Source organism: Harmonia axyridis, chromosome 1 (genome assembly GCF_914767665.1).
Source record: "Harmonia axyridis chromosome 1, icHarAxyr1.1, whole genome shotgun sequence".
NCBI lineage: Eukaryota > Metazoa > Arthropoda > Insecta > Coleoptera > Coccinellidae > Harmonia > Harmonia axyridis.
The window spans coordinates 55730600-55754620 of record NC_059501.1 but is presented as its reverse complement, the minus strand read 5'-3'; the positions used below and the strand labels follow the sequence as shown (position 1 = coordinate 55754620).

The following is a 24021-nucleotide window of genomic DNA, read 5'->3' as shown; positions in this document are numbered from 1 at the left end:
ATTATTTCGAATAATCATACTTTCGCATAGCTGATGGGCAAACTATGTAATAATTCTAAGAATTGATTGATGTGGAATCCAACAAGACTAATGTCTGCAGCTTGTTCTGGTCGAGACTCCACACAAAGCGCAAAAAGCTGGTTTCTGTCTTAAAAAAACCCTATGTGCGGCAGAACAAACTCCCTACTCCTAAATTTTGGGAATGCTTGGGTATCTATCAGAGAAAAAGGTAAAAAAAAATATTCAAGAAGGCTATATGTATAAGAACGGAAATTAATTTTGAACAAGGAAATAATGTGTAAGTACTGGTGGTAGATTATGGTATTCATTTGATACTGTATTTTAGAAAATTATCTAGATGTCATCTTCTGGTATAGAGAAAGGGCTCTCAGAATTTGTTATCAAATAAAATGAACCCCTTTCTTTGGTTTCTAAATCGCCCATGTATACTAACTTATTACTGTCACATTTGTTTCTGATATAATGTGAGTAGCTTCTGCATCTTCTGGCTGGAAAAGAGCCAGTGTTGTTAACTGCCTCCACTATGTAGTCCAAAGAGCGAGCATGATTACATCCAACTGAAAAAATCACTGGTTATTTGTGCCATAATTACATCAGGGTAAATCTTTGATTTGAAAATAAGAGATATTTTTCCGTACGTTGAACACGAAACAGCTTCGAAGTTGTTCCGTTCATGAAGAAATTCATTCAAAGAAGAATATTTCGGAATGGGTGTTCCATATTAAATTATTAAAAAATTACTTGACACTTGATTTCATTAATTAATTTTCGAAATTTTTATTGCTTTCCAGATTCCAGTGAGGGTATGAGATGAACAAATTCATCAGATAAGAAAGCTTTCTTATGTGTGATGTAGTTACATCACTGTAATTTCGGTGCAATCGGATAAAATTGGAAATCCTGAGTGTGTATATTCAAGTGTGTAGAGGCAAAAAGCAATAGCTCAAATTAGATAAGGTAACGATGAAGAAATACATCGGTGACCGCTGTACGAAATGAGCAAATACCAAATAACAACGATAATAATTTATTGGGGACAGGGCCGTCGCAAGCCAAACTGCCGCCCTAGGCAGAGACCCAATTCACCGCCCTAATACAAGCTAAGCTGAAAATTAATATTGGGTTACTGGGCTTCAGGACCCGCTCTAGAGTAGGTATCTGCCGTTCCGACAAACATACAAGTCGAAACCCCTGCAGGCATTGTATTAAGCAAAAAAGCAGTGACAGGGGGCTGTTTGGATGGATTACAGAATTTGTATTCAACTCCACACTTTTTTATGAAAAGTATTTTAAGAAATGAAAAATGTATTTTAAGTATACTGTTTTCTTGAAGAACCAAATTTAAATCTTTTAGATGATTTAGGAAACGTGGAATGTGGAAAACAATAAACGTGCTCAACTGAATTCTTATAAATAAATGATGACATATAGGAATTGAATTCAGGTTTCAGATTCTTCTGCTGAGTTTCGAACGCTGGAACATTTCGTTTTTTTCTTTGATACAATTCTCTTTTCAAAGATATTTAAGATTAGTGGATTTTAGAAAGAAAATCTTTGCCAAAATCGTTGAAATTGAAAAAAAAAATATTTAATTCATTCTTTCAGGAATCCAGATTTGTCATAAAAAGAATATAATGCCGCCCTCCATTATTTGCCTCCCTTCTAGAGCGGACCCTGTGGATGCAGGTTCTCCTGCTCAATTTTGACTTTTTAAAATGCTTGAACATTTGGTTTTTTCTTCTTTAAGATTATCGAGCAATGCAAGCGAATTGTGCGGATGAACCATTATTTTAAATTCGAATGCGCCCACGCACTACACTAGTTAATTAGATATAAAAAATGAAAGATATTATAATATGGTATGAAGGGTGAGTTGAAAATGGTGAAATGGAATCAACATTCTGATCGGAGAATTGAAAAGAAAATTAATCCAGAAGACTCCCTAAGTGGCAATAAAATTTGGCAACGTTTAGCAATGCGAACGCCGAAAAGCATGATGAGTGCATGTGTGTTTTTTTAGCGTCAATAAATCGGGAACAGCACTATGAGGGGATTACGCGACATCTGGATATTAATGAGTATAAAGCATAATGCGGCACCTTTGATGGTTTTCGATGTTAATTTAATTTGTCGGTACTTGTTCCTGATATTGCTGACCAAATTAAATCTCATTTCTACACATGTGATTTTTGTTGATTAAGCTTGAAATGCCGCCCTTGAATTTTGCCGCCCTAGGCGATCGCCTACCCTGCTTCCCCTCTAGCGACGCCCCTGATTGGAGATGAATATCATAGCTCAATTGGGTAGTTTCAAGCTAAATTCGTTATTATTATCGAAAATGAAATTGAAATCAGGAAAGAAATATTCAATATTTATAGCCAACGAAATTGTAATAACCCATTTATTGTATTATAAATACAAAAAAACTTCGTTTATCAAAAGTGAGTTTTTGTAATATTCTTTGATTGGAAAAACTTAAGTGTGTAAGTTTCCAGGGGTGGTAAAGCCCATTATGACAATTTAAAATGGCGTTATCTTTTCAACTAGGCCGAATCTATTATTAAAATATATGTTTCAGTGAAAGACTCATCCGGTATATGAACATGGTTTGGTGTAATAATTTTAGTTGATTGAAAATCCTGTAAATTTCCATTATAACAGTTGTGTTAGAAAATTTATAATGAAATATTATTTTTCTAATTTTTAATACTTTCAATAAATGTTAGGAATATTTACTTACGGGGTCCAAATGTATGTACTATGGTATCCTTCGTGATCTTAGAACAACCAGGCTGATTATTTCCGCCATTGGGATAGAAGTCAATAGTTCCACATTCAGTTGATATTCCAAATTTACCTTTATCCGAGTGTATAATCATTACAACTTCCGCATCTTCTTTATTTAGTCTCTTTGAGACTGGTCTGACATTAAAATTAGGGCCAGCTGGATCTAAGCCAAGTATAAAAGGTAATAAGATTCCACTCATTTTTTTTATAGTTTTAGCAATTACTCCAACAGCTTGCGCACCAAGGGAATGGCCAATTAATGCGATTTTTTCTTCTGGTACTTCATACTTTGTCAACATTCTATTGATGAATTCACCAACGAAAACACCTGTAAATTTCCAAACAAAATAAGAACAAGATAAATACAAATGAAAAATCAAAAGAATGATCTAGTAAGGAGCTTTTAACGTTTCTTGTAATTTTTCCTCGAATTTTCTCATGTAGTAAATATTGTTTCAATATAATTAATTCAATCTTGAGAATATGAATAAAAGTTTCTGGTCCGTTACATGCCATGAGAACACAGAATTACGTAATCGTTTGAGGGAACTTTTGCTATAATTCCATGAAGTAATACTGAATTAAATGTCAAGAAGAGATTTTAATAGCGATTCGCGGCTTGACTTGATTTTCAAGCTCAAGCCAACTAGTAGTTTTTCAATCTCAAGTCAAATATTTATTTCTCAAGTACTTGAATTCTATCAAGCTACTTGATGTTTAGCATTGTGTAGTGTCACATCAATAAAAAAATGATGAAATGAGAAGGCACCTTGCAAAAAGCACTTTTATGTATTAAACTATATTGTAACAAAGAACCAAATATATCAACTATTTTGAAATGGAAACCAAAATTAATCACTATAAATAAATAATAAGGAAATAAAAAATATGAAAAAATATGAAATGAGCTAGAAGAAGCCGCTATTTCTCTGACAATTTCAAAGGAAAAAATATTTCGAAAAAAAATTATTCATTCACCTAAAATTATAGCCAAAAATGAATCTTAATTTCCAAAGTGGTTCTGCAAGATTCCTAATATCTATTGCATGACCTCTCATGTTTTTCTATAATTTGAAAATATTAATTTTTACCTATAATTTTTACCATAATTTAGTTATCGTAATTTTCCTATTTTCGGTTCTCAATTTTTGAGGATTGAATTCATTTTTAACGAAATGTTGGTAAGTAATTCAGCGTTGTTTATTTTTATTTTCCTAGCAAGTGCGGAAAATAGTATTTCCCGCACGAAACTGCCGTTGAACGACGCTCATTTAATCAGTTAAGTGCGAGAAAGACACTTTCTCTAATTCTGTGGTTATTCCGTTCATTCTTCCACATCTTGTAGAACAAAATCGTGCGAGAATATATCAGAAACGCACAGTTTTCATGGTTATATTTTATTATTCTATGTTGGTGCTCCGAACTTTCCGCCACGGCTTTATCTGTCAATTCATCAATTTGCCTTAAAGAAATCAGTTCTGCCAACCAACATTTTTCAATGCAAAAATCACTAAAATATATTTATGGAAATATTTCATTAATTTCAATGAAAATGCAATGAATTAGAGAAAATAATGTATAATACTCGTACAGAAGGCTCATTCTACCACTCGTTCATTCCAAAACTCGCCACTTCGTGGCTCGTTTTTGAATTTTGAACTCGTGGAAGAATATCAATGCCTTCTGCACTTGTATTATAAATAACTATTCTCTAATTCTGTGGTTATTCCGTTCATTCTTCCACATCTTGTAGAACAAAATCGTGCGAGAATATATCAGAAACGTACAGTTTTCATGGTTATATTTTATTATTCTATGTTGGTACTCCGAACTTTCCGCCACGGCTTTATCTGTCAATTCATCAATTTGCCTTAAAGAAATCAGTTCTGCCAACCAACATTTTTCAATGCAAAAATCACTAAAATATATTTATGGAAATATTTCATTAATTTCAATGAAAATGCAATGAATTAGAGAAAATAATGTATAATACTCGTACAGAAGGCTCATTCTACCACTCGTTCATTCCAAAACTCGCCACTTCGTGGCTCGTTTTTGAATTTTGAACTCGTGGAAGAATATCAATGCCTTCTGCACTTGTATTATAAATAACTATTCTCTAATTCTGTGGTTATTCCGTTCATTCTTCCACATCTTGTAGAACAAAATCGTGCGAGAATATATCAGAAACGCACAGTTTTCATGGTTATATTTTATTATTCTATGTTGGTACTCCGAACTTTCCGCCACGGCTTTATCTGTCAAATCATCAATTTGCCTTAAAGAAATCAGTTCTGCCAACCAACATTTTTCAATGCAAAAATCACTAAATTATATTCATGGAAATATTTCATTAATTTCAATGAAAATGCAATGAATTAGAGAAAATAATGTATAATACTCGTACAGAAGGCTCATTCTACCACTCTTTCATTCCAAAACTCGCCACTTCGTGGCTCGTTTTTGAATTTTGAACTCGTGGAAGAATATCAATGCCTTCTGCACTTGTATTATAAATAACTATTCCGTATGAGTTAGGAACAATATTTTTCCAACAAGTACACGAAATAAATTAATGATAATGATTAATTATTCATATACAGATTAGGTAATAAAAAACGTAGATAGTTCTGCATGTCTTCACCATAGTTCATCATTGGCGTTAATTATCATCTTATTGAATTGAAGTATGTATGTTTCCTTCAAGATGATAAAATCGATGTCAAAATGACGTTGAACAGAAATAATGATTCCTCGGGTAAGATTTCACTACTTTACTGCTTTTACTCCTATATACAGGGTGTCTCGGGAAGAATGCGACAAACGGATACCATGAATGAAGGTCACCCGTATCAAAAGGTTTCAATCGCCTGAGTGCCTAGTTTAGGGATATACAGGGTGATATTCATCCTATGGGTGAAATTTCACAGTTCAATAACCCTTTAACCAATTGACCGAATAATTTCAATTTTTGTCACCCTTTACTATCCCCTTCCTACAATATTTCTGAAATCAAGTAAATCAGATTCGGACTAGGAAAATTTGAGATTTTTCCTATCTTCGTGAGTATTGGATAACCCTGTACGTAAACATTTTTTCCGTTTTCGCATTTATAAAGGATTAATTTTAGTTCAATAACTCTTCAACTAATCCACCGAATAATTTGAATTTTTGTCACCCTTTACTATCGCCCTCCTTCAAAATTTCTGAAATCGAATAAATCAGATTAAAACTAGGAAAACTTAAGACTTTCTCTATTTTCGTGAATATTGAATTACTCTGTACGTTGATATCATAATTTTTTTTCATTTAAGTAACTACAAAGAATTAATTCATAATAAAAATTCTAAATCTCTGCTTGCCACCGACCACCGTCATACAGGGTGATCAATAAACATTTCCTTATGAAAAAATTTCATAGTACAAGATATCATGAATATATCGGTAGAATTATTTCGAAAATTGCAGTTTTCCACCCTTTACGAATGCCTTCCCTCAATGTTTCTCAAATTATTCAAGGAAACTTTTAATCCACAAACGGGATAAAGAATAGAACATAAACAGCAAATACATTGGAAATATTTGAACTCGAAAACAATGAATCAAAAACAAAACAAAATATATTTTCAGTTCAGCAGGGATTGTTCAAGATGGTATTCATTCATTTCAATACATTTTTGAGCACGTTGATGTAGCTGTTCCACAGATTTCGCTATCGTATTCGGTTGAGATTTAATAATATCGTAAACATCAATAATTCTTTGTAGCAGTTGCTCCCTACTTTTAGACTGTACCGGATGTCAAATAAAGAGATTGAGGAGGCAAAGTCATATTTCCACTCTGTCAATCCATCTGTTTTCAAAAGTCTCAGTCAAATATTCGCGCACTTTTTTTGGTTAGTGCGAATCTAGAGAAAGTCATTTCAAAGGAAACTCGATTTTATTTCTTCGTTATCGCTAGGACAACACCGAACCATCTCTTGATTAGAAGTTGCCCTGGTAATCCATTTCCTATTTTCCTTAACAGCTGGCGCTCGAGTCGAGATGTTTTTATTATGAATGTAACAAAATGAAATTTGATCAATTGCAATATATATTTTCTTAATTTTCTATACAAATATTACAAACTGGACAACTATTCTGAAAAATTCTCTTCACTCACCGAACTTATCAGTCTGGGAAACTACAAATGGGTAATTAATGGTGCCTGTAGTTAGTGACCAATCTATTGTTACAGCACAAGAGGCGTCATTTTTATTGAGTAAAATTTTTATCATATTATGGATCCATGGAGAGTTAGAACCATCCAAAAGACCATGAATAATGAAGAATATTTTGCCTTCACATTTTGTTAAGATATCTGGCTTATAATAATCGATCGTAGAAGGTTTATGGATAGATTCTGATGTGAAAAAATTAAACTTCGTGGTATGATGATTAATTGGTATTCCTATTTGTGATATTGGTCTGAATACCACCTTTTCGATATTGTAGATCGTACCTAAAAATTTTTACAAAAGTTATGAGGCGATGATCATAATATCAATGAGATTAGGATATTACCTTTCACGATTTTGTTGAAATCAATGGCTCCTACTTCTTCACCTGAAATATACGAATAAAAACATAAGTTCATGTCATAATACCTGCAACAAAATTTATAATTTATAAGAGGTTGTTTTTTTACGGTACTGTAAATGAATCAATTGTTAAATCTAGCTCAACAATGCATAAAGTATGTCGGCGTCATACTTTTAGCTACGTTAAATTTGCGCATGATTTAAGAAGTGATCAGTAAAAATTTGTGGAACTGCGGCCATCAGATGCCAATTTATTAGTAAGTTAGAATTTCAAATCGATAATTATTCGAAGGAAAAATAATCATTTCCTTCAAAAAAACTTTTATAAATTGTAGGAATCAATAGACATTTTTGGACCCACGCATATTTTGGTTTTATTATTAATGTTTTGTTCAAGCCTCATAGGGTATGAAAATAGGGACTATTGTTTCATTTTAATTTCCTGAAGAAGTAATGGACTTCACGGTCTTCAGGACTTGCTTTGTTTGATAGATAACAAGAAGACAGGTCGACTAAATAAATTCCAATTTTTAATGTTTATGGTGACAATTTGGTAGTCATTAAGATGCCACCACACACTGCGAAGAATTCCTCAGAACCCAACTGTTTTACGGCAAAGTTATCAAGCTCCGCTATAGAGTTGATTCCCTCAGTGGTCCGTGCTTTTTCGCTCCTGCCCACTCCTCATATACCTTCGTAACTCTTTCTTTAGAGCTTCGTAGCTACTGATTGGACAGTTTGTGATGATTTTTTGCTGATCATTATTGGAGTATTAACTCCAGCATTAGATAGAGGAAGATTGAGCCTCATGTTACGTGACTACCAGAGAGAGGATAAAGATGTTTTAATTTCAACCAATGGCAAGGGAATCCATATAACGTTTCTAGAATGGTCATGTTTGAAAAAAAAAATTATTTCCCCTTAATACGTTCAGTCAATCGAAACATCAGGTGGTCGATTAGTCTTTGGTCACGAGGTGTAAACATTGTGCTTCTCACTTTTTTTTAGAGTCGATTCCTCTAATTCCCTCACTATGAAAAAAAGGTTGACAACGTTGTCTTACCTGTGTTCAAGGTATATTCATTGTCAAGAATGAATTCATAAGTAATGTGAAATTTGTCAAATTTTTCACCAATTTTTTATAATTGATCCTTGAATATCTTGAAAATGGTGCTTTATGCGAGGAACGATAAAGAATAATTACATTTTATATAATTATCGTGCATTCCAATAGTAAGTTCAGTTTATCTTTAATTTTTCTTTATGCAAATTTGGTACAGTTTTGTGTATCATCTAGTTTACAAATTGTGAACCATTAAAACTGGAAAACAATTATAAATTGAAGAATATTTCTTTTAGTTATAAAAAATCAAACACTGAAAATTCATTTTATTCTAAATGAGTCTGCCGACGGGTTTCATATTACTTTGATAAAGCAATCAACTTGTTGATTGTAGTTTTGAACCTATGGAAGTGTTAAAAATGAACTGAAATCGAACACAGAAATGATTTTATCGAGCAAATCACCACCATCAAAGTTTCAAGAAACCCACCAGCAATATTTTCATCAGAGCCAAATCTGAAAAATTAGTTAATGTAAATGAGAAATGATAGGAATATAGTTGAATTGAATGTACACCTTCGTGTCTTACCCTGCAAAATCAACAACAAGCTGTAATACATGTAAATGTGTCTGATAAGCATAAAAATGAACTTTTTACGTCCTCATTTTCAATTTCAGTAGAAACGCATGTGCTTCCTTTGACACGACTTTTTGTTTAACATTTTTATGTGAAAATTCATGAAAAATAAATGAAATAAATGAATAAATGTTCTGAAAGTTATGTCATGAATATATTCATTTATCAATAAAAAATTCATCTAATTCTTTTTTTCATTTCAAAAATATTAATAAATGAGGACTTTCCGCAATGACCAACCCTTTTAAATGAATAATAATAATAAATGAATAATAGTGAAAACCTTATATAAATCAATGATCTTTAGCCTAAAATAAAGCGTACTATTTTTTGAATTGATCACTCAAACGGTATAGACCCCTCTCACATATTGAGATATCAAACTGAATTAGCTCCCTTCGAATTTTCAGTATCTACCGAAAATCCCATATTACTCAAGATAGCAGAAGTACCCAATTTATGTGAAATCATATCACATACTCCAGAAAAGTCAATCAGAATAAGATTAGAAATGTTCCTCAACTCAAGAATTTTCCTGTGTATATCAGCATTTCTCTCCTTTATTTTGTGGTTGCACGTCGATATTATAATAAATATTTAACCACATTAATTATTATAAATATCGAATATTTGGTAGTATGGTATCACCATCTAGTCAACATTGTTTTTTGATTGAAACGTTATCATAATCATTCAGCCATTAATTTTATTTCTTCAATAATAAATCTAAGTATACTCAAAAATTTGCAAGCTCACCGAAAATAGCACATACAAACAAAATTTTGAATAATAAATTAAAAAATTTACACATTGTTCCACAGGAGTCGTTGAAAATTTCACATAACCAACTAAATACATCCTATTACTCATATAAAGTAAAACATATGCCATAAATTTCAATATAATCGAAATAGTACCAAAAAGGACGTGAGTCACATATTTTAATATGAAAAGCATATTTGACTATTTTAATTCTGAAGATCTATTAGTTTTCCTTTTCGAATAAGTCACGTAATGTATTGAGTTATTGCGAAAACATGATTTAGTTTTTCATATTTCAATTTTTATGAGACCTGAAACATGAGAAATTATATTATGGGAGTATTTTTTCTTGTTTTTTATTATCCTCTGAAATATAAATGAGAATTTATAGAAACAGTCATTAAAATGTATGTAAATGGTTTTCCAACAGGAAAGATTCTATTTAAAATGATTATAATGGCAACACTCGACATTTCTTATGTTATTTGTGTTCAGTTGGTAATGCGATTCAATCATGGAAAAAAATACATTTCAATAACATTTAGAAATTGTCAAATTGTTTCATCAAAATCAGTGCTCATTTGGGAATATTGAGATAATTTGAAAAAAAATCATAAATTTACATCAATCGATTCACTTCGTCGTATTTTAGACAAATTCGAAAATGTTATCAAGTTCGGCTCAATACTTGGTACTGGTAGGTACACTTGTCAAGTTCGTAGAAATGGGAGGTACAAGGGCTAATTAACCCACCTTTCTTCCCAAGATTTCCAAAATATAAAATTTGAGAATTCTCTGAAAGACGATGAACAAAAATTTCGCCTTGAAGTGAGCCAACTACTCTTTTTTCTTATCTTTAAAATTGAAACGGCAGCAAAAAATTGGACAATGTTACGGTTTATGAGTTTATCATCGCTTTCAAGATGCAAACTGTTATTGCACTACGAACACGTCTAGGTCCGAGGTTTATTATTTTCTTTCATCTACCCGCTTTGTCGGCGTTCCCATTGCTTTGCCTTTTGTGATTTTTGCATTCGTCATCGGTATACGTTGTTTTCGGTTTTTGTATAATTTTCATTACAAAATTTTAATTCTGCAGTTATCAAAGAACTGAACTGAGTTATTCGCATCGAAAAAATGTCTATGCGGTGTTCTACAATTTAATGTGTTTCATTCAAATATTTCAAATTGCATTTCATTTGAAAATACACCAGTTTTGAATTGACTTAATAGGGTATTCCTAAATTGGAGGTACAAAGGAATATGACAGAGTCGTCGGATCATTTTAAAAAATAAAGTGCTATAACATGGGTCCGCAAAAGCTTTGTTTTCGATATACAGATGTTTGAGTTCAAGTTGTTTTCTCATAGCACCTTTCTTCACAAAACATGTAACTCAAATTTGGCATAGATATTCCAATTCGAAGTCTTCATTTTGTGATATGGTAATTTTGAATGCAAATCTACAGCGTGATATTTTTTTCTGGAAGAGTGCCCGCTTTTTTCCACCAGAACTTTCTTCTTGGACTGGAACTTGGTCTGGAACCACTGGTAGTTTAGAAAAATGTAAAAAGAAACTAGTCCAGTACTACACTTTTCGATTTCTTGTCAAACAGTTCTTCAGTAATCCTCAAGAAAATTCAAATTATTATAAGATCCAGTAAGCTCTGATGCATAAATTAATTATAAGTTTTGGTACTTATTTACCCAGTCTGTAGAAAATATTATTAAAGGTCTGTGGAAAATATAAATAAAGATTCGATAAACTGTTCTAAGCATCACAAAAAAGTATAACTACAAGAAACACCCAGTATATCCAAAATAAAGTGTTTGCGGGTCCATGAAAAAGACATTTTATTCTTCAAATTATATTCGAAGAATCTCTCATTTTTCTTCGTACTTACAATTAAGGAACACTCTGTATAAGGTTGGAACAATCGAATCGGTTATCAAAAAATGTGATTATTTCAAGTAATTTTAGTTTCAAACTTTGTTATCAAACCTTTCTTTCTCACATCAAAGATATGAGTAAATGATGTCATAAAAATTTGTCTCGATTACCCCACTCAAGAAAAAAAGATCTTCGCTCTTGACACTTCTACCATGTAAATAAAATTACTTTCAAACGTGTTTAGAATACGACAAAAAGGAGTCATTTAACTGATTAACGAGTTTTTCTTGAATTTCTCTCAGTATTCAGAAATGAGCACTGATTTTTATAAAACAATTCTATAATTTTTAAACATTGTTGCGGCGTGTATCTTTCGATTATTAAATGGCATAACCTACTGTACATAAATGACATAAGCAATGTTAAAAAATAATACCCAGTATGGACATTGTCTAATCGATTTCGGTCAAATTTAAATTAATTGATTATTCTTTTTCATTGATATCCATCAGTCACTCCAGGGCCGTCGCTTGGGGGTAGGAAGGTTAGGCGGGATTTCAAGCTTGATCAACAAAAATCCCATATGTTGAAATTCAAAGTATTCAGTAAGAATTTTCATTCTACATAAAATTGTTTCTTTCATTTCTAATATATGGTTGGATTTTAATACTTCATTCATTCATTTTGAAATATTTTTTAATCAGTATGTATATGTACAGGATGAGTTCTTGACTTGTACACATATTTCAACCGCAAATTCCTGAGGTTGAAGGAAATACTTTTTTCTTTTACCATTTTTTCCGATTCGACTCGGTTGAAAAAATACAGGCTATTGAAAATCCATAAAAAAATATAATTTTTAGTAATATCTTGCTGATGGGATGGAATCGAATGAAATGATTTCTGAAATATAGATTTTTAATGATGTGATGAATCTTTTCCGAACATAAAATTCCATCAACTCCAGAATGCCAGATATACTAAGTGAAAAAAAAATTGAATCGAAAAAAAAAAGTAAAGGAAAAAGGTGTTTTTTTTGACCTCAGTAATCTTCAGTTGAGATAATTATGTACAAGTCGAAGACTCATCCTGTTTTTAATTGCTCATAAAAGTCTTTCACCATGATTGAAATATTGTCGTAAAAAATTTCTGTAATTCATTTATTGTGTTGGGTTATGTATAATCCTTTGTTTCCAAAATAAAAAAAGGATGAAAATCGAATACAAAAATTTATTTTATTTAAACATGAACCAAACTTAAAGCATTTTTCATATTGAGTCCAGTTGGACTAAGAGTGGTTTATATTGAGCCAATTGTCTTTTATTTTCATTCCATCGACACTTGTTCAATTCTCACTTTGGTCATCCTTATGAACTTTAAGGGGTTGGGAATAAGGCGAATCAGGATTTGTCTCAAGGTAGAAACTCCCTTGGGCTACAGTTTTCAAGTCACTCATTGCTATAACTAAATTGTCATCACATTTTCCTTTTTTGAAATTGCTGTAATTTCCACATTGCCTTGCTGGAAATGAGGCATTTATTTCTACAGCCTCCCTGAAGAGTTGCCAGGCTCTACTGTGATCACATGTTACTGCAAAAGGAATACTAAATTTAATTACTTGTTTCTGATAATAGAAAAAATTAATATTGCCCTTTAAAATGTCACCATGAATATGTCTGCATTTTGAGCTGCGACTAGTCTCAAATGATTCTAACCTTATCATTCAATTCCGAAATCCGTGAACACGATAACTCTCGAATGGAAAAACCAAGAAATTTCAGGGTAGGTTTGGATATCGATAGCTGCGGATAGGTTCGTGAATGGACATCATCCTATTAAGTATTACCTGAATGTGAACGTGTGGAAGTTTGTTTTTCTGATCATTTCGAAACTGCCGATTCTATTGGAGTATAATTTGGATTTATCAGTAAAATAATAATTTCAAGATTAATACAAAATTTAACATTGATCGCTTAACCAGAACTAGAGAAAATTCAAATAGAATATCGAAAAAAAATTATATTTCAATTACTACAGATCCGACCTAAGTAGTTGAAGTTTTTCAAGTTGATGCGAATTAACAGTCTCAAGCTTGTTGCATTACATGTCGAACATTTCACCAGAACCATAGAAAATCAAGACAAATTTAAAAAAATCCAATACTACCGATTGAGTTGAAATTTGTCAGGAGCTTGAAATTATTATTTGTTAGATACCTATGCACCTGCTGGAGCTGAGCCTTTCTGTGGGATAGGAAAAGACCAATACAAAGCTGCGGTCCAGCTATGGGAGTTGAACAGTAGGACAATCCACTGGACTAACACTCCTAGACTTGCTCAGGCAAAGAAATTCGTGAAGATTTCACCTACTTACACCAGAAAACTCCTGAAGCTGTCACGAGCGGAGCTTCGGGTGATGGTGGGACTGCTGACGGGGCACTGTCGGTACAAACATCATTTGTAGCGTATGGGTAAGTCAGCAGACGAGATTTGCAGGCTCTGTGGATCGGAAGTAGAAACTTCTGAACACTTGATATGCAAGTGTCCAGAGCTGGCTGGCCTAAGAACCATTCACATGGGCAAGCCGGTCCTGGATACCAGAGAGGTAATGGCCAAGGCCCCTAGGGAGGTTGTCAATTTTATTAACGTCGTTGACGACCTCCCTGGGTTTCTATGAATGAGTAGGGTAGTGAACAAAAGATCTGCATGGTCGCAGTTCCCGGAAGGCTTACCGAAGCAAAACGACCCCAGTTCAAATAATAATAATAATAGATACCTATGCCAAAAATTTCAATTCAGTCCGATCTGTTGTCACTGAAATATGTTGTGTTTTATTACGGTTGAATTTTCATGAATTTCGTTGTATCGTATCCTCGAATACAACAGTGATCAATATGGTCGAATTACGATATGATCTTACTGTGAAAACATAATGAAAATTTAAGAATATATTATTCTTGTTTCCAAGCAAATCTATTCAAATACCTCTGTGTGTGCATATTTTCGATTTCGAAAAAAGAATTTTCGAATCATTCTACCTTTATTCAACTATTGGGATCTAATATTTGCTTTTCGCATCGGATATTCACCACATCAAGACTGTTTGTTGTCAAAACTTTATACCATTTCATCAGTTCAAACTTTCAACAGTAAATCTTGAATTTATAGGTGCATAAAATATTAGTAAAGCAATTTTATAATTTTTCACCTGGACCAGTATATGTTGAGATATTTCCAAGATCTACTGACCAGCAACCAGGCTGGCTTCCTCCTCCATTCGGGAAAAAGTCAATAGTACCACAAACAGAAGGGTAACCCAATTTGTCATTATCAGTGTGAATAACCATGACAACTTCAGCATCATTCTTATTCAGCTTCTTAGAATCCGGTCTTAGAATGAAAAATGGACCTGCAGGATCCAAAGCTATAATTCTGGGTAACTTCACCCCATTGAGTTCTTGGAATTTTTTTCCCGCCCATCCTGCTATTTGAGCTCCTAAAGAATGGCCAATAACGACTATGTTCTCTCTCGGTATCTTATGAGTCGTAATCAAGGAATTGATGAGGATACCAACAAAATCTCCTGCAATAAGAGAATATTACATACTCAGTTTGTTCGATTTGAAATGATCAAGGACTATAGGCACTCTTATAAGAGTCATGGTAGGTGTATATAGGATTTTACAATTATATAAACTGACATTATGGAACTACCTTATATAAAATAAAGGAGAGGTTACTATGCTTCAATAGAAGATAGTGTAATTGGCACCTAGTGAGTAGCGTTTTAATATTGAAATTGGGAACTTTTTTCAATACTCCTTTGATAATCTCATCGTTTTCTTCTTTAGTATCAGTCGCCATGTATAAATATTCAAGATAAACTGTTATGACTTTGATATTTCCGACAAAATCCAAAGAGCAAGCATACGATAATCCAAATGGAGTCCTAAGGAATCTATAACTTCCTCAAATAGTGAAAAAAAAAACACAATTTACGGAATTCATTGTCTTATTTTATTTGATAAAATCCATCTTCAAGGTCAAGAATGGCGAAGAATTTTTTATGAGCTAAATTTGGCGACAATTCTCCGATATTAGTAATTATATACTTCTATAAGGTGTAGTAAAGAAAATCCGTATTTTGGCATGGAAAACAAGGCTTTGATTACCATAGTTGGAATGATCCGATTGAATTAAAATATTTCAGCACTGAAGAAATTGTAATTATCTGGAAAAAATGGGCATTTCTGCTGTTTATTAATCAAAGTATCGCTGAATTCTGTTCTCGTGTCATTACCTCTCGCACCAAATGCACTTTATAAGGATGAAGCTTTTATTTATAAAAAGTTCTAAGGACTGTAGAATGATGTGAATCATTATCCAGTCCTACTTGTTTTGAACTGGCATAAAGATTGTCTTTAAACACAAGAATAACATTCACATCTGCAGAAATTGGCTTTCTACCACTTTTAGGAAGATTTTTTACACCACCCGTTTTTCGCAATTTATTCTCAATTCTGTTCAAATAGTCGTTACAAATAAAATAGAACAAAAAAATTGTGTTGACGTAATGCACGTGTGCATTTATTATTTTACAGTTTATTGATTGTCCTTGAAGGTCATAAAATCTAGAATTTATTATTTTAATAACCATGATGAATTACTATGTAATAAAGAATTAAACTAAAACAAACAATTATGTTTAAATTCATCCTGTATAAATAGAAAATTTGTACCATTGAATAGGTAATTAAAGTACCTTCAAATTGAGGTATTACATGATATACTTCATCATTCAATAAAAAATAGTAAAAAATCACAAAAAATTCTTTTATGTCAATGTTCTAACAAGGACAAAATGAAGTTATATTCGAAGAAAATCCATCAATTCATTCACATGATGAAATCTTTATTATATAAAAACTTATCGTGAGATTTGATTATGAGAAATATCAATGACTATTACCCTAAAAATATTTCAACGTCCAAATGAATAGAATAATAAACATAGATCAGAGACATATTTTATTACACGTAAATTATACACGAGATATTGGTAATCCATATCCGAAATTTGAGCTTTCTAGGATTTTAAGTACCGAAATGATAAAAGTTTGATTGATGCTATGTTTTGCACAAAGAAAGAAGTGAATCCATCGATTACTCGAAAAGCGCTGAATGTAGGGACAAGGAAGTTAATACATAATTAATCAGGAGGCTATAGACTCGGCTATAGAGCAAACCGAAAAAAGTAATAATCTACAGGGTGTTTGAAATATCGAAGTTATTAGTACATTTTTATAAGAGCGGCCATACCGCAGTGCTGGAAGTATTTTAGATTGATAAAGCAGTATTTCCTACCAAGGCAGTAGCTAGAAAAAAATTTCGAGGGGGGTTCGTTGTCTTGACTTCTAGAAAAATATTGTGGAGTTTCGATCATTAATTGTACAATAATATAATTTATATACCGGGTGATTTTTTTAAGTTCATATAGTAAAAAATCTCGAAAAGGAAACATCTTACGGCTAAATATTCCGAATGAAAGGTTGATGGTTTTGAGGGGAAAGCCCACTTATCCCAGAACCTCTTTCCCTCTTGGGGTGAGCTATGGGGGTAAGTTTTGGAATGGAAACCCCTGATTTTATAACAGATTCGTGTTCTACAGCAAAAAATTCTGCTGAACTTTTTTTTTTCAGTACATATACTCTCATTGATCATTTAAAAATGGCGAAATTATTTGTTTCAAAATATTTAATTGGAAAAGATGTATCAATTCAAAAAAGATTATTTGGAATCAAGTACAAATCTCCGTCAAACCGTCAATCTTTATGTGCAGAACGTTTTTTATTGTTTCAACGAATAGTTGAAGAATTTACGACTAAAATTTTAATATGAATGATTAACGAAACAGATTCATTAAGGTTTTTTAAACATAAAAATCAAACTCGATTACAGAGCCATCTGAGAGGATTTGTGAAAAATTGTTCGTACCAAAACTTTTGTATTTTGTCGCCGCAAAATACGAATCTTCAATGAAAACCAGTGGTTCCTATTTGAAATTCCAGAGTTGACTCTCGTGCCCCCCACATGGGGGAAGAGGTTTTGGCATAAGTTGATTCATATACAACTTTTATTTGAAATATTTTTCTGTATGATATTTCCTTTTAGAGATTTTTGACTGATTCAATATAAAAAAGCACCTGGTATATTCTTACTCCACGAAAAAAACCGATTCCATACATAAGCTTAAAAAAAATTGATGACGTCATCACCGTACCAATGACGGAATCTCTTTCGCATAAATGCCAAAATTGGGAAATTAGTAATACAATTCAGCATTCCCAAGAAAATGAATACAGCCGATTACTCACCAATACTTCTCGTATCAAATGCAGCAAAACCATAAGTATCGCTCGCGTGTTTTTCCCAATCCAGTTGAATCACCTGTGTATTATTTTCCTTAGACACCAAAATCTTCGATACATCTTTAATCCATTCCGAATTCGCACTTGCCCGCCATCCATGAATCAGAAAAAATGTTTTTGCTTCAAACTCACACGCATCTCCTGGATCATGATAATCAATTTGGATAGCCTCATCTGGATTTTTGGAGCTTACTACATAGAAAGCTAAATCGTTGAGATTGACAGGTTTACTGATCACTCCTTTCACTCTATCGACTATTCCAGACCCCACATCGAATGCTTTTTCATTCAGCATCACGGCAACATCTTTCGTTCCATTCACAACTTTTCCCACCGCTTGCTCAGTAGTCTTTTGTATTTTTTCTGTTGCATTTTTGGTCGCATTAAAAACATCCTCTACAATTCCATTGATACTTGGAAGAATTCCTCCAACTGAAATAAACATCAGAACATTATTATACAAAGCCAACTAGGCCCAGACCAGGGCTTCCAGATATTAGGGGCTGTTAATCGTAGAATGAAAATGAGAAAAGCACTGATGGAGCTTTTGAGAGATTGTTCATTCATATGTCAATTTCAACCTTAGAGACCACATAACTGTTTAGAGGTATGAGTGCTCTCAAAAGACGCAATTGGTGCATGATTGGTTTCACATTTATTTAGAGGTTTTGTTTGAATTTTCTATGATTCTATAAAAAAAAATTTTGCATGAAGCTTGTATAAAACTATTATAATTTATAGAACCTCCAAATACGAAGAGAAAAACACTCAGCGCTCGTTTAATAATAATAATAATAGAGTTTTTATTTGGCCAATTTTAGGGTCTCCAATATATAATTATACAGGGTGTTCCGAAATGAAGATGCCGAATTGAAACGAAAGATTCACCTTGAAAAATGAATAAGACTTTCCTGATATTTATTTTCTCAAATCACGTTCGTTGCAGAGAGACAAGGTGTTAAATATGTCAAATTAAAAGTAATTTTTATTCATTACTTCCACAATTTCAGAAATTTTTAATAAAATTTGAAAGGATGTTTGTGTTCAGTAGGTGCTTTATTTTGAGGAGAAATTTTCTGCAAAAATTAATTCTACAATCCCTACTAGACCGCATATAACAACTGCATAGTCAACCAAAAAAAAATCATGACACTTTCGCATGCAATTTTTCACCAAAGCAGCTTTCTTGTAGAGGTAACTGGTGTTGAAACCCTCCAATGGATAATCAATCTGTTGTGAAAAAGACAATCATTCACACTAGAATAAAAGTGCCATGGCAATTTATCAGAAATGAAAATAGAAGACTAACAGTTATTTATTGAACAATTTCTTCAAAATCATTTTATCTCATAAACTCTTTGAAATGTCCACCATACATACATACAAGCTCTAACCCTTTCGAGCAAATTGAATTTGAGTTTTCTTAGTGCATTAGCTGCATCATGTACCTCTGCAATAAAACAGATTTGTGAAAAATTTAATAATTTTTCAATTAAATTTGATTATATTTTGATGAATTCAGATCATTCTCAAAACCAATGTTTGAACAAGTTTTCAAGAATAGACTCGTTCGTTATCTGAGAAATTCATCAATGCCAATAATATTGCTCTTTCGTTTCTTTATACTGATTTCGGAACTATTGAAAATACTTTAAGAGGGGTTTATACCACGTGGCATTCTTGAGATCTGCCAAAGTTTAACTACTCCTCTCTCCTCAGCGTTTTTTGTGATCCCACTACTTTTCAGGATGATTGAAGCAATCTCAAAAGTTCCCCTGATCCTTTTCTGCCAAATGCAAGAATTTAAAATACATCTCTATTTTTAATTTAGGAAGAACGGTTTCTTTTAGCCTCTGAAAAGACTCTTCATATAAAATTCTTGTCAAAATTCATAAAAAAATAAATGATTGTTCGGAAAGTTTTATCCTGCATATATTTATTCATCAATAAAACTTGACTTTCTGCAAAGATAATGAAAACTTCATATAAATAGATGGTCTCTAGCATAACATAAAGCTTACTAATTTTTGAACTAATCGCTGAAACGGTATAGACCCCTCTTTAATGAAGATCTAAAAATTATGGAAAATTATTTTCTTGAGTGGCGCTTATGCCCTTTTCCAAAAAAAAACACAAGTTTCCTGTTTTTATTGAAATGATCAACAAAAATATAGAAAATTGAAAATAATTTTCAATAATTTCGTCTTGAAATACTCCCAAATATCATTGAGTAAAACTTGATCCTTCATTGAATTTCAAGATCCACTTGGAAAATTTACTTTTGAAATTGAAGTCGATGAATAATATCCTTCAAAAATTAGCTGGTTCTTCAAGGGGTGCTGATGCCAGCATTCTTTGTACGACAGCTTTGACCTTGGTTTTTCTGCTGCTGAATACTGTTGTTTTGTTTTGTTTGGTTCAATAGTTCTCATGTTCATAAAATTGATGTACAGCTTAAGGTTTCTATGAGAATTATCAGTGGAACTATTAGATCTGCACCTTTACATTGGTAACTAGTGCTTTCACATATACTTCCGCCTCATATATTCGTAGACAGGTCTCAGTCAAGAAATCTTGGTAAAATTTCATTTCTACTCGAACTTCCAATAGTATATTACATCCCAGATACTAAAACTGCCAGATTGAAGTTACGCTAACCTGCATGGATTGATACCTTCCTCCAATCTAATGAAAGTGACAAGGAAATTTGGCGTTCGGAATGGGGTTCTTGTAATGTTTTCAACAAAATCTAATCTGATCGTTCAGGAAAGTTCTAGATTTCAATCTTCCTAGAAAAATTCGATGTATTTTGAATCGACTTAGGACTGTCATGGTCGTTGTAATAGTATGCTCATCAAATGGCATTCTATTGAAAGCCCACTATAGGGGTGTGGTGTAGGAGAAACCATTATCCACTTGACGAATATTTGTCCAATTTATACATTTCAAGGTGTTTTTCAAACTATCCATTCAGTTTCAGATTCTTTTTTAGAATGGGTCGCTAACTTCAAATCAATATAGGTTGAAATGTTTGATGTCCCGTTTTCCTCTACGAATACCTAGGTACTGAGATTACATCTACACATGCTTTGTTGTTTGAAGTTGATAATTTTTTGTATTGCTCTATCTCAAAAGAATATATATCAAAAGAGATCTGAAAATCTTACTACTTACTAAAAACCACTGATGTCAAATATATTGTTCCACATAGGTTAAGGATGTTCAAAAATTTTGTAACTGTTTCAAAAATTGCCGATTCTATATTCTCTTATCTTGAATGTTTTTTTGCTGCTCGGTAAATAACTTTTTCGGTTTCAGGCAAGTTCTGATCGTTTGCGTTTGGCAATAAAAAATAAATTATTACACCAATGGATTCTACTAAAAAAAAGTACCTCAGGGATGTTTTTTTCCTATTAATAGCACCAATAATAAAGAAGTTATGAGGACTTTTCATTCGACGCCATTTCCCAATTTCAGCTTATAGCTTGAAAACAGTTGAATTTATGAGGTTGCGATTTTCACCAAATAAAGTCTCTTAAAGATCGAGCCCGAAAATGAGCAACTTTTTTTTTAGCTGAAAGAGGTTCTGAGATCCCCTCATCAGACAACGAATTTGGGACACACGATACATGCAAAATTTCAACTCAGTCGGATCTGCTGTCACTGAAATATTAGGTTTTTCCGATATTCTTATTGAATTTTCATTAAAGATATTTCACCGAAAAATAATTTTACTGGTTCAAACTAATTATGTACGTTATGTATGATATTTACAAAGTCCATTAGAAACATACCATAAAATAATAAAAAATAGAACGCAACTCAGATACCTACTGAAACAAATATTTATCGCCTATTAGAGTTGTTTTATTCCTTTTTTGAATTCAACACATGTCAATACGCACATTTTTCTTGGAGGTTGATTTTTTCCTTGAAAGGTTTATTATAAAATTAGTAGGTAATAATATTTTAGCGGTATTACTTTAGCTCATTATAACTTTTTTTTTACACAAATTTCTATCAATTGAAGGAAACACTAGCTATAAGATATAATATAAAATTTTAATTTACAAATGACTTAATACTACGTTGATTATGAATATTTACTAGGATGAATGCGAAAAATGTAATCCTAAAACATTGAGATCTCTTCAATGCCGAATATATCCCTACTAATGCCATGAATAATCATATTGAACGAGCGATAAAAGAGACAAAGTCAATAGAACTGATCTATTCCAGATGTCTATTTTGAGTTTCAAAAGATATTTTGAAGCAAATTGAACTGATATGATGTCAGCTTTGTTTTTTTGCCTCATAATGATTTATTTGATATCGATACAGAATACCTATTCTTTGATTTTTTTGTGGCATCGAAATTGTGTAATATTCTGAATTGCGAAAAATAGTAAATTGGCTCTGCCGTTTATATTAAATGAATAAATAAATAAATAAAGACACAACATCTTTCTCTACATCAAATGATAATGACTTTATTATACTTTTTAAAAGCATATCTGAAATTTGTTTGCATTGTTTTCATTCTATTTTGGTGTGACTTATGACAGTAAATGGTTTTTTATCAAATAACTGAATAAATTCTGAAAAATTCATCTTATAAACAACTCTTATTGAAACTTACATGTTAGTTCGATCGAAATGCAACAGAGAATTGTACGTAAAACATTCATTTCGATTGATTTCAGTCAATCTTCGAATAATTTTTCAATCACAAAATTTTTTTATAAACCGATTATTCCTATTTACGATCAGTAAACCATAATAATCCGTGAAACCATAATTTCCACTCAATATTAATATCGGCGAAGGGTATTGTGTTATCATCCTAATAGGTTTCATTACATGAAAGTAATTTCACCAACAATTTTACTTATTTGACGCTTTTTTCCAAATAATACATAAATGCAGAACAAATTAGAAATAATGTTCAATCAATCTCCAGAAAAAAGTGTTACAAGATAAACTCCAAACCATGCGTTTATTCCTTCAATAGAAAATAATTAAAAATGAGACACGAAACAGTTTGAAATAAAAGGTTTATTGAATTTATTGTTGCTTTTTTTATTTTTAGCACTATAAGTGACCATCTCATCATTCTTATTCGATAGTTTCATTCAGACGAAGATGACTTGGTGGTATTTTTATGGCTCATTTTATCGATTTCTTCTTTTATTTTCTCTATTCCCTCTTTGATTGCTTCTATAACTTCTGGTAGCGGCAAAGAGTAAGGACGTTTGTCGTCGGTTTTCAAATAAAACTTTCCTTCATGTTTCACATCCAGATCTCCCATTGCAGCCTCAATAGCTTCGCATTTATTCTTCTTGAAATCACTGTAGCTATTGCATTTTTTTGAAGGAAACGAACCTGTATTGTTCACAGCTTCAACAAAGAAATCCCAAGCTCGGCTATGGTCACAGGTAACTGCAAACACACAACAAATCAATTCTCTTTAGAATTCCACAAAACAAATACACAAAATAATATTCATTATGACAAAAGAAATCCATACCATTTACTGACATGAAGTTTTTTATATGAAACATACTAATTGACAAAGAAACTGCAACACCCTGAAAGAGCTGTTTAACTTTTAATTTTTTTTGTAAACAATATAGTAAAGCAAGGAGTAAATGAAAGAAATTTGGAGGAAGAAACGAAGGGTTTACAATTTGTTTTAATTATGTATCCACCTCGATTATCTATACACTCTCCAACACGTCTCTGGATTGATGCAATTAGATGGTCTATTTCTTTTTGAGGGATACTATCTCAAGCTGCCTGTACTTCATGTCTCAGAGCCACCAAAGTTCATGGGGTGAATTTCCAAGCCTCAT

General features: G+C 32.3%; 3 protein-coding genes across 4 annotated transcripts in view; all 3 read right to left on the bottom strand.

The window, feature by feature from the left end:
* Positions 1-237: 237 nt before the first annotated feature.
* Positions 238-10008, bottom strand: LOC123686347 (phospholipase A1 2-like). Of its 2 annotated transcripts, none has more exons than XM_045626419.1 (5): positions 9895-10008; positions 7371-7412; positions 6970-7308; positions 2762-3136; positions 238-578 (listed from the first exon to the last, which is right to left on the bottom strand). In XM_045626419.1, the coding sequence occupies exons 1-5, from the start codon at positions 9896-9898 to the stop codon at positions 355-357; spliced, it is 984 nt and encodes a 327-aa protein (XP_045482375.1). In that variant the 5' UTR covers positions 9899-10008; the 3' UTR covers positions 238-354. The 2 variants fall into 2 exon arrangements, with proteins under 2 accessions (XP_045482375.1, XP_045482369.1); XM_045626413.1 differs by having other exon boundaries at positions 9844-9992.
* Positions 10009-12955: 2947 nt separating this feature from the next.
* On the bottom strand, positions 12956-23060 carry LOC123671439 (phospholipase A1-like). Its single transcript, XM_045605299.1, has 4 exons — positions 22809-23060; positions 18113-18598; positions 14947-15321; positions 12956-13329 (listed from the first exon to the last, which is right to left on the bottom strand). The coding sequence occupies exons 1-4, from the start codon at positions 22855-22857 to the stop codon at positions 13085-13087; spliced, it is 1155 nt and encodes a 384-aa protein (XP_045461255.1). The 5' UTR covers positions 22858-23060; the 3' UTR covers positions 12956-13084.
* A 149-nt stretch (positions 23061-23209) lies between these two features.
* Positions 23210-24021, bottom strand: part of LOC123671438 (phospholipase A1-like) — a 46037-nt gene continuing 45225 nt past the window's right edge. Inside the window, exon 4 of the mRNA XM_045605296.1 lies at positions 23210-23608. Within this exon, the coding sequence (XP_045461252.1) occupies positions 23298-23608 (311 nt within the window). The 3' untranslated portion in view covers positions 23210-23297. The remainder of the gene's footprint in view (positions 23609-24021) is intronic.